General features: G+C 35.5%; 1 protein-coding gene across 1 annotated transcript in view; it reads right to left on the bottom strand.

Moving 5' to 3' along the window:
* The window catches only part of ERBB4 (erb-b2 receptor tyrosine kinase 4), a 448,902-nt gene that overhangs the window by 163,863 nt on the left and 272,866 nt on the right, over window positions 1-12,173 (bottom strand). Inside the window, exon 18 of the mRNA XM_049615240.1 lies at window positions 8,223-8,408. Within this exon, the coding sequence (XP_049471197.1) occupies window positions 8,223-8,408 (186 nt within the window). The remainder of the gene's footprint in view (window positions 1-8,222; window positions 8,409-12,173) is intronic.

Below are 12,173 nucleotides of genomic sequence, written 5' to 3'. Positions count from 1 at the left end.
GCCCCAGGGCTATTCATCTTAAAGGAGTTTTTGCATTACAGGACCTAAAATTGCAATTCCAAGACAGCAGCACCCAGGAAAAAGTCTGTATTGGTTTTGTTGTCTGAGAAATTGACATTTCTTTCTTTTCTTTTTTGAATTTTTTTCAACGTTTAATTATTATTGAGAGACAGAGAGACACAGAGCGTGAGCAGGGGAGGGGTGGAGAGAGGGGGAGACACAGAATCTGAAATAGGCTCCAGGCTCTGAGCTGTCAGCACAGAACCCAACGCAGGGCTCGAACTCACAAACTGTGAGATCATGATTTGAGCCGAAGTTGGTCGCCCAACCAACTGAGCCACCCAGGCGCCCCTGACTTATTTCTATCTAGCTGTGGAGATGGGGTGGCATGTGGATAAGGTTGAAGACAACAACCTAGAGAAAAATGGTTAGGTTTTCCAAGACCAACAAGAAAAGAAGGTATCATGGTGACAATTTCAGAAGAGAGCTTAGAGTGAGGTGGGGGGAGGCTATGCTCCTACTCTCTGTACTCACAGAGATGCTAGGCTTCTCATGAGATGATATGTGGATGGATGCTGAGGACCTGGGGGACTGAACAGAATGAGGTAGAGATTTGTACAGACAGAGCCAGTTGGCTTGATGGAGGAAGAGAGTTCTGTGAAGCAGAGTTCAATCTTTTCAGTCACCCTATCAGCCCTGTCTAGATCAGCTGACAGCATGCCAACCCCCCAATAGGTCAATGAGTCCAGCCAAGATCCTAGACCCACCCAGCAGACCTAAACTCATGAGAAATAAACAATTAAGTTATGTGCCAAATAAAAGAGAAAGAAAGGGACGCCTGGGTGGCTCAGTCGGTTAAGTGTCCAACTATTGATTTTGGTTCAGGTCATGATCTCACAGTTCACTAGATTGAGCCCCATGTTGGGCTCTGCCTTCACAGAGCGGAGCCTGCTTGAGATTCTCTGTCTTCCTCTCTCTCTGCCCCTGCCCACTTGTGTCCATGTTTGTGCTCTCTGTCTCAAAATAAATAAACTTTAAAAAATAAAAGAGAGAGAAAGAAAATGATTTGGAGGCCATTATGAATATGCAGAGATTGGAGAGCTCAGCTTCCATGGAGCTGAACAAGGAACACATTTATGTACCGATTATAAAGGTCAGAAAAGTGAAGACTGCCCCTGTCTGCCAAGAATCATATATCTCTCATCAGATGCTTCAATATCCCTATAAAAATCCTTGTGGGGGCTTCCCAATACATGATTAAAATGGAATTTCTAACCAACTTTGATAGGTGTGCACCAAACTGGAATAATTTTAATTTAGAAAAAAAATAATGTAATGTTCCTCTAATGTGTTATCGTAGATCAAATTCATTTTCATTTAACATGAGGAAATGATGGACAAACTTCTCTGGGGCACGTTTGTATTTTGTCCTGGAAAAAATATAGTATAAATTAAACTAAGGTACACAGATACTTTTTAATGGCCACAAAAAGTCAGGTTTCACAGTAGAATTCTCATTAGCTTCAAACAGGAATATGATATGACATGAAAAGTAAATCAGGGATAAAGTAGAGTGTGAAATTTAAAAAAAACCTACAGTTTAATTAAGAAAATATATTAAATTAACCTAAAATTATACTGACCTTTAAATGATACAGTGTTCTTCAAAAACATAAATGATGGAATCAATCTATTTATAAAAATACAACTTAAAGAGTCTTAGAGGCAAAAATCTAAATTATTTTGCTTAAACATAATAGGTCAATTTTTTATTCTTTAAAATATTGAGTGACTTTTATTTCTATTTTCTTTCAGAAGAATTTTAAGGATGGTACAATTTATTAATTAATCAGGCAATGAATTATCTTGTAGTTTATAGTGGACCACTGACATGTGTTTTTAGAATCATCTCTTTAACTAGTTTCAGTGGTAAACTACTGAAAAAAAAAGCCCTTGAGACCCTACATCTGAATTGAACTGAAATTTAGAATACAGTAGCAACATCAACAAAAATATTTCAAATAAGCTTTTCTTTAGAAAGTAGTCAGGAGCTAAAATTTGTGCAGCAACAGGAAGTCAAACCAATGTTAACCTTTTCTAGCTTGAGATTGAAAAGTTAGAATCTTCTCTTTATTCCTCTTCAATAACGGACTATCTTATTCAAAATACCCCAAAACTCAACTCTTTGCCAGTTCCCTGATAGTTTCCCATGTTTTCAATATTACCAATAATCCAATTTTCTAACATGAAAATTAGAGGTCACAATAACAGCAAATACAGGACAGCATCTTAGGAATCTGTGCAAGAAAACACACGAGGATAGGGGACTCAGGTCCTTTTTTCCAAAAATAAGAAATACTAAATATTAAACATAGGATTCTCTCCTCCTATCCCCAGCATCATCTAAGAACAAATGCTAAGTCTTTTATAGCTGAGATTCAAAAATAGAATATTTTTAAAATAACATCATTAAGGCATTCTAACTATGAATGTAAGTGCCTTTCCTTATTGCCTTCATATCAAATATATTCAAAATAACACAGAATGTACATTCTTACTGTATGCTACACAGTGTTTTAAGCAGAGAATATTACCTTAGTCTCATAATTACTCCATTAAATAACTACTTTTATTATCCCCATTTTCAGGAGACTCAAGAGATTAACTTATTTAAGGCCACACAGCTGACAAGTGGTGGGTCTGGAAATAGAACCCATTCAGACTGGTTCTAGAGTCTGTATGCTCAACACAAGATAGTGCCAAATTACACATTTTAAATTCCTAATTTTGTGGCTTCTGGATGGCCCAGTCAGTTAAGCGCCCAACTCTTGACTTCTGGCTCAGGCCGTGACTTCACAGTTCATGGGTTTAAGTCCCACACTCAGGTCCTGGGCTGAAGGCTCAGAGCCTGTTTGGGATTCTCTGTCTCTCTCTCTCTCTCTCTCTCTCTCTCTCTCTCTCTCTCTCTGTCTCTCTCTCTCTCTCTCACTCTGTATCTGCACCCCCTCCTTATGTGCACTTTCTCTCAAAACAAATGAATAAACTTATTTTTTTTAATCCTAATTTATAGTGGTACTTGTGATCAGTATCTACACTGCATAATTGTTCACAGAACAGTTGAGCTTGCTTTATCAAAAGAACTTATAATTAAAACATTGGTTCAAAAAAAATCCCCCTAAGTTGAAAGACTATCTAGTTCTTTCCCAGAAAATGTAACATACATGCTGATGAGAAGGCAATAAAAAAAATTCTCATGAAGACAATGAAAAGTATTATTCATGATAGAACCTTTTCTTTTATGGGATTAATGATGAGACACCACTGTCTCATGGTGTCAGATGTCTTGCTCCTCGATGCTCTCCATATTCAGAAGTGCTGTTGAGGACAGCAAGGGGCTTTAAGCTGCAGTGATGTGTATGTGTTTGGAGAGGCAGGTGCTGAATGGCTTAAAGACCTTGCTCAGGCACCAGAGTTCCCTGGTTAGAACACAGGCATTTCAACCTACCGTTTTGTCCATTAGGAGTTAACTTCCCCTATTTTCCTCATCTATAAATTGGGAGAATAATGAGCCATACCTACTAGAGTTTCAGTAAATATTCAATAGCACAATGTGCCTAAAGCACCAAGCAGATGCCAAGTGTATAAGACATGCTTTATCCACATAGACTCAGTCATTATTGGTGTTACCAGGAAGTTCCGTCATTCTAAACTCACATACACTTTTTAGAGTCTGCTAAGTTGTCTTAAAAACTGCTTGCCCAACATGTTAGCAACAAGTATGAAAGAAGGGATTCTCATCATTATTTCTATCCTGGATTCATAAAGCACCAGGAAGGCATATGGTATTATATAAACATTAAATAATAATATATCCTGCTCTGCTTCCAAATTAAATCAAGTTCCAAATACAGCATTTGCAAAGTTAATATGGCTACCTATAAGAGTCAAACAATTTGGTGTTTAAATTTCTGTCTCCTATGACATAAGGTTTTGTAGAATGACATACCAAAGGAAAAATGGAAATAAAACTGGGAATAGGGGTAAAATTTGTTAAAAATATTTTCTCCCTTATATACAAAAACACAGATTAGTTGTTCAACTATTTATGTGTTAGCTGTGTGCATTTAATCAAGTAACTTACATTCTCTGCGATTTTATCTGTGAAATGAAAATCATGATACTTCATAGGTTTGTGATGAGACAAATTAATTAATGAATAAAATATAGAGTAGTGGTTTGCACAGAGTAAGAGCTGCTTGATGTTAGCTATAATTATTATTTTCCTATGTATTGTTGTATTTTCTACAGGTATGTTATAACACAAATATAGATAAGTTACTTTACAGTTTTACCCCCAACCCCCCAACTTTATCAGTGAAAAAAACAAAGTGGGTATTGAAGTAATTATGATGCTATCTTACTTTCCTGAGCCACTCTTGGTAACAATTGAAAGCAAAGAAGACAAAGCCTCTAAGTTACTGGAATAACTATTTGTGAAATACTTGTGTTTACTCAGACCATATTACTCATATTTTACAGAAATTTTTAAAACAATTCTCTGTTTTGAGGCTTTCAACCTATACGTAATAAAAACAAATTGCCTTTAAGCACTTCATGTTCTAGGAGCTGAGCCAAGGAAGTTGCATTGGACTATTTTATTTAATCTTTGCAAGCCACTATGAGGAAGTATATTAATTTTTTATTGCTGTATCTAATTACCACAGATTTAATGGCTTACAACAATACAAATTTATTTTCTTACAGTTGTGGATGTCAGAAGTCCTGAATTGGTTTGTAAACTGGAATAAAATCAAGATGTGGCAGGCCTGAACATTGTAGGGAGAATCTATTTCCTTTCTAGAGGTAGATTCTATTTTCCAGCATGTGGTCCCCTTCCCTGTCTTCAAAGCACATCACTCCAGCTTTGCTCCCATCTTTATATCTTCACTCACTCTGATCCTTCTGCCTCCCACTTATAAGAATTCTTAGATTACATTGGGCCCACCTTGGTGATCCAGGATAATCTCTTCATCTCAAAATCCTTAATTTAATAACATTCACAATTCCCTTCTAACATGTGAAGTAACATATTCACAGATGCCGTGGATGGGATATAACATATTTCAGGGTAGGGAGTTTCAGCCTACCAGAAGTAGATACAATTATGCTCATTTTGCAAATAAGAAAAAAAGGTAGTACTGAGAACAAACTGAGGGCTGACGGGGGGTGGGAGGGAGGGGAGGGTGGGTGATGGGTATTGAAGAGGGCACCTGTTGGGATGAGCACTGGATGTTGTATGGAAACCAATTGACAATAAATTTCATATATTTTTTTTAAAAAGTGGGTACCATCATATTAATGCAGGTCCTTCAGATCCTAATGCTGTTTCCACTATACAATTGTGCCCCCAAAGTAGAAAAAAAAAGATGAAGGAAGGGTTCTCTCTTTATGGGTTTTTCCCATAAAGATTTTTTCAAATTCTTCATGAGTTAAAAGTATTTATTAAATGTTTATTGAATGGCTACTATACCAATTTTCGGTGCTGGGAAGAAATATGAATCAGACTGAGTCAGTAGCTAGGTCATTGCAAATCTTCCCATATATTTAAATACCCAAAGCTCTTCACTCTATATTGAGAGTCGCAACCAAATTCAACCACCTAGTCGAAAGCTCCGGTTTCATGTTGTATAAACCTCTGCAATTTGCCATGTCTGGAACTGAACTCTCAAATTTTTTTCTACAATTCTGTTCAAATCTCAGCCTTCACCAACTCAGGAAAGAGCACCACCATACACCCCAACAACTTATCATATTCAGAACCCTATATTTGTCTAAAAAATATATCTTAATCCTATTTACTTCTTCTTACTTTCACTACCCCCAGACTTCTGACTGGTATCCTCATTTTCATTTTTGGATTGCCTTGATTTCAGCTCCATATATAAACTGGCAATGTCCCATTAGAACGTAAAATACTTCAATATCTACTGTTTTTATAATAAAATGCAAACCTTTCATGCTACACAGGGTTACCACATCCCTTGTTCTGTTTAACACATTTGTGTGTCTGTTGCCTTCACGTAACTAGTGATAGAGCCTTCTTTCACTCTTAAAAATGTTCCAGCTGGATGATACATTACATGGTCACCATATCTATATAGCTCTTGTGGAATCTTTCCTCTGCCTAAATTTTCATCCCATAGCCAAATATTCTCCCTCAGGATTCAATGGTGTCTACCTTAAGTGTGCTCTGTAATTATTTTTCGTCAAAATGTGAACCCAAGCATTAAGTATAATACTATACTTAATTGTTTTATCTGTTGGCTATTCTGGCCATTAGGGTATACAAAGACAACCAGGCCCATGTCCACGTTGTTTGCCCCTAGACAATTCAGGCAGCATAGTACCTGATACATGGAAGGTGTCTATAGATCTTTATTAAAAGATTAATGACTAAAGAAACTTGCCATACAGTCAATCATATAAACTACATTGTATAAAACTTGAATAATAAAAATGTGTTCAAGATACCAATGACCAAACAAATGCAGAAATTGCTTCTGTTTGGAGAAAAAGGTTGAGTAGGGAAGGTTCTGTAAGCAGAGGAACCCAATCAGCATTGATGGATGAAAGGACCATCGTATGTGATCAAGAAGCTATGAGGAAAGATTTCTAAGCAGAAAGGATGGCATTCACAAAGGCAAAATGGTTTAAAACAGTGCAATTATTCAGGGAACTCAAAGTAGTTTCTATTATTAGAGTGTACAGCTTTGCATAAATGATATATTGATGTCATGAATCTCTAAGGACAAAACCTAAATTATGAAGAATACTGCGGGAAACAGAAAACAGCAAAGAAATTTGAAACTTAATTTTATTCTCATTTATACTGCTAGAATGATTTGAGAATTTCTATTGCATGTTTAGCTCACCTTATAATTTATTGGAGTTCTTAGGTAAGTAAGTAAATCAATTTTTGAAGAGTTGTGTTTCAAACTTCATTACTGTAAAAAATTCTCTAAGTTGTCAGTTCAACATGTAATAGTAACAAAAATATAATACATGGTCCATAATGAAACTATAATGGAATTTATGGTATGAAAACTAAACTGGACTTTCCCTTTAGATAATTTTTGGAATTTTAAGAATTACCTCAAATTTCTACTCTAAGAAATGAATTTTTATTCATTCATAGGCTGTAAAAAGAAATAGACTAGAATTACTAAATTAACACTTTGGCATCTATCTAATACAAATGCAAAGACGAACACATTTATAGAATTAACTGAACATTAGGTCAATTTGTGATGTAAATAGAGGTTTAAATAGAGAATTAAAACTCATTTCACATCTATTTATCCCGGAGAAAATTTTCAAGAAATATTCTTGGTATAGGTGATCATAAATGGGTTATTTGAATGTAAAACATGGACACCAGAAATTTCACACCAGTGGACTGCAAGGCATAAATGCTTTTTTTCGTTTCTAGAACACTTCAGCAGCTTGAGCCAAGATTTAAATTTGGGGAAGTCACATAAAAAAAAAAAATCCAGAATCTTGGCCCCTTGGAAACACTGGAAGAACACATAACAATGGTGGAAAAAACCATAGTCCTTTCAGAGGGCAATGGTGTTCTCTATGTCACCACAGAGCCCCCACCCCATCACCTCAGGTCCTGAGATCCATGCCACTTCCTTATGCATGTTACATGCCCGAGACGGTGTGCCAGGCTGAAAAACCCCAACCATTAAAGACTAACTGAGAATTATCAAAATGTCTAGGAGGATATTTAGAACTTGATCATTTCTAATATTGAGAATTAAATGTACATACTATCTTAATAAAGTTGTCTAAAATGGGATAATTCTTATATTCAATCTTTTCTTTCTTGGATTTTGTTTGTTAATTAAACTATATCAAAACAAACAAAAAGCTAAACAAATTTGGTAGAACATTTTTTTTCTTCTGATCAGTAATCTATTTGTTTTGGCATCTGGTTAACATAACACAAATAGCAGTAAAACTTCCCCAAATATATAAGTATATCATGTGTTTGATCTGTGATTTGAATGCAAATACTTCCCTACATCTTTCAATATAGCACAAGTAATTTGTTTTATTTAAATATACTGAAAGACTTGACATATTTTCAGTATCCATACTATTCTAGATTAGGAGATAAGAGAGGAGAGTCATTGCCATCAAAAGTGATGGGAACTTACCTTAGCTATTTGGACACACCAGTTAAGCAGTAGCTGGGATCCAATGTTATCCTTATGTTCATGTACATAATCCAACAGGCAGCCATGGGGCATAAGCTGTGTAACCAGTTGAATGGTTGGGCTCAGACACACACCCAATAACCGGACTAAGTGTGGATGGTCCATACTTGCCATGATCAAAGCTTCCTATTAAAAAAAAAAAAATTAATGTAATTTCAACTCAAATTCCTTTATAGCACTCACTATATTAATGGTGCTGATAATAATTTTGAAAATGTACTCTCATTCAATGGAATCCATTAAAAATGAAAAGGCATTATTGCAGCTATTATATTTTTAAAGTGATTTAATTCAAGTAAATTTAAGTGAAAAAACAAGGAATATACATTTATTAAGATGGACAATGTTATAAAATTAAATGAATATAAAATTACTATTAGTGTTTTGTCTTTTGTAGTATGAACAATATTTGATTTTATTTACTGCTAAGTAAGTTGATATTGAATCTTGACTTATACCATGGATTTTTAACTTTTGATCTTGGTTCCGGAGTACAATAATCCATACAAATGTAATTATTTGTACATAGTACAAGGTGAACCAAAGGTAAGTCATCTGTTATTAGTGTGGAGTCAGATAGAATACACAGGTATAATTTAATAAATTATAAATATCAAAACTTAAACAATTACAAGCACTATGCCCATTGGGGATTTATGTAGAAAAATAAACCTTTAAATTTGCTCCATACATTTGCCTTTATTCAATTCTACTTCATTTCCAAATTTATAAGTCGTGTATTAGTTATAGAATCATAAAATATAATAGTTGAGTGAGACCATGAAAACTTGTCTACTCCAACTTTATCATTTCATGAAATGAGAAAATAGCTCTAATTTCTTTATCATAATCATGTCATTCTTGTTTAATGAAGATTGGACATATGATAGTCATTTAGTGCATCTTAAAGTTACTCTCCAATAAAGTTATTTTAAGTATCTTTACTATAATTTAAAACAAATAGGACCTTCCATGCATGTGCACACACACATGCACACACACACACAAGGGGGATGGCACAGATGTGACAATTTATTATCAATTAGTGTACCTACTTTGAGGCTATGAGAATGTTTATATTAGCATTCTTGTATATCTTCTGTGCCTTTGAAATTTTTCAAGACTAAAAATGGAGGACAGAAAGCTCTACTGATCTATTATTTAAGATGACATGGAAAATTGAATAAACAAATTATTTCCATTCCCTCTCATTTCCACTACATTAACAATAAGGGCATTAATAAAGAGGCAGAAACCAACAATCATAGAAAGGAGGCAATAAAGATAGAATACAGAGTAGAATGTGGCTTAATAGTAGTAACTAAATTAACAGACATAAGACATCCGAAGCTTAATGTAGCAGGTAGGGAAACTGAGAAGAAATCCAATTTACACCACATGTGTCACCACCGAAGGCTCAAGTAGTGTTAGTGCCTCAAATCTGTGCAAATGGAACAGGGAGGAGAAACTGACTTCAGTAGGACCGTTTCAAAGTGTATTTTGGAGGCACTTAAGACGGCAGATCTCCTCCTCTCTTTCGTCTTTGGGAGAAGCTAAATCAAAAGGATTGTGGACTATGGCTATTAGGCAAAATAGAAAGAGAAGTACTCTGGTGAAAATAATAAGATTATGTAAATTTATATATAGGGAAAATTGGGGCCCCTTCTACTTCCTCTTCCCAAATGGAGCTGTGACTTCGAAATTCTGAAACTTAAATTGTTTAAACCTCAAATTCCAAAGCCAGCAAAAATTCAACCAAGGTAGTGGATATATACACATGTTCAACCATGCTTGTTCTTAAAGAAACTTCGCTCAGATGCCTCCTTTCTCTGTTAGCTGTGCTCACTAAATAAGAGGGAGCAATTAAAAGAGTACATTGAATTGAGGAAACAGAATAACGACAGTGAAGGGATATTCCAGAATAAAAGCTGTTCAAGAGACCGAGATAGCAGTCAGTCCAGACTTGAGTGGGCATATTGCTCTGGAAAAGGTGATCCAAGAAGATGGAGATGATAGAATACCTAATGACTTTAAAATACATGAAGAGCATATATATTTATCAGAAACCGAAATTCAAATTAGTGATCAATGCACAGAAAACTAGGCAAAAATAAAATGAAGCAATTGATTTGGTAAAACACAAAGATATCCATGAAAAAGAAAATCATTGTACTCGCCATAGAGCATGGCAGGGAATAGTTGTAGAAACATAATGACATAAGTACAAATGCTGATATATGCAGACATCACATAACTATATTGAAAACTGAAGGGAAGGGAGGTGTACCTCTGCAAAGGGGTGATAGGAAGAAAGTGAAAGGTACATTCCTGTTGTTCCTAGTGACAAGTTAGCATATGATGCATAAAATGGAAAAATCAAGAGTTGACAGTGTTAGCATATTATTTAGATATAGAGTTAAGTGAAAAAATAAATTGCTGAGAAGCTGAAAGTGATTGTTTTGGGCTGTGGAAAATGAGAAGGAAAAGGAATGGAGGGTCACTCTAGAATTCTGTCTTTTACTATTCGCCTTGTAGAAGTATTTGACTTACTATTATTACTTTACAGCTATTTGAGAAGACATTAACTTTAAAAAAATTTTTTTAATGTTTGTTTATTTCTGAGACAGAAAGAGACAGAGCATGAGTGGGGGAGGGTCAGAGAGAGAGGGAGACACAGAATCTGAAGCAGGCTCCAGACTCTGAGCTGTCAGCACAGAGCTCGATGCGGGGCTCGAACTCACACACCATGAGATCACGACCGGAGCTGAAGTCAGTCATTCAACAGACTGAGCCACCCAGGCGCCCCAAGACATTATTAACTTTTAAACTCCACTGCTACTTTAGCGGTGTTGAATTCAGCTGAGTCTAAAGATGATTCACAATTACGTGTATATCTGATGGAGTATATGAATTTACTGGATCTAGCTAGGTTCTTAGTCAAGCATAATGTTTTACTTTTATGAGTGAGGAACAGTGGGGCAGAATAGGCACCTGTCTTTGAGAAAGAAGATATATAAGGCCAAACAGAAAAAAAAAATAAGCTGATAAAATACTATCAGCCCAACTCAAAAGACTGTTTTGAGTCTTTGTGGGCAGAAGCAGAAATTGCTGTTTTCCAGATGGCTTCTGAGTAGATGCTGACATTCCTCCTTCCTCAGTAGCCCCAGGCAACCAGAAGCATAGAACAGGGGAGGATACCGGTTTCTATGTTTCCTTGCTGAGCCTGTCACCACAGCAATGCCTTGAGGACTAGCAGCCCAGAGAGCACTGAGTAGTTTATAGGTACGTATGAGACACTCAGCAACTGCCCGAACTATTTGGGGAAATTTCTCTGGTGGCTGGAGTTTCTGCATAATGAGCAGGGCCAGAAATTTGAGTCATCACTATGAATATGGCCAAAAAAGTAGAAACATTTTGGTTTCACTTACTGTATATTTTAAACATTGGAAAACATTTGAAACATTAGTAAACATTTGAAATAAAGGAAATCAATGTAGTTATAAGGAGAATACAGATAGGAATGTTAGCAAGTAATATTACCTATTATTTAATCCAGTATTGTTATTCATTAATTAAATATTAACATTAATATTGAAAGTGTAAACCACAGGGTTCCTTCACTGAATTATGATATGCACACATATAAATATACACATATACACCAACAAATAAGCAGAACATGTAATCAAATTAAATAGCAAATTTAATCAAGCACAAAATTAGATATTATCTAATTACATTAAATTTATATTGATTGCATTTTCTCTATTTCTCTTCTAGTGGCTTTCAGTCTTTCATGAGCATGAGTTGCCTAGGTTTGTCATTACAAGTAGTTATCCTGGTCCCACTCCCAGATAATCCAGTCTAGAAATTGATCATAAAGCTGCATTT

Source organism: Panthera uncia (genome assembly GCF_023721935.1).
Source record: "Panthera uncia isolate 11264 chromosome C1 unlocalized genomic scaffold, Puncia_PCG_1.0 HiC_scaffold_3, whole genome shotgun sequence".
In the NCBI taxonomy this organism is placed as follows: domain Eukaryota; kingdom Metazoa; phylum Chordata; class Mammalia; order Carnivora; family Felidae; genus Panthera; species Panthera uncia.
The sequence above is the reverse complement of the archived record's forward strand: the minus strand, read 5'-3'. Positions and strand labels throughout refer to the sequence as shown.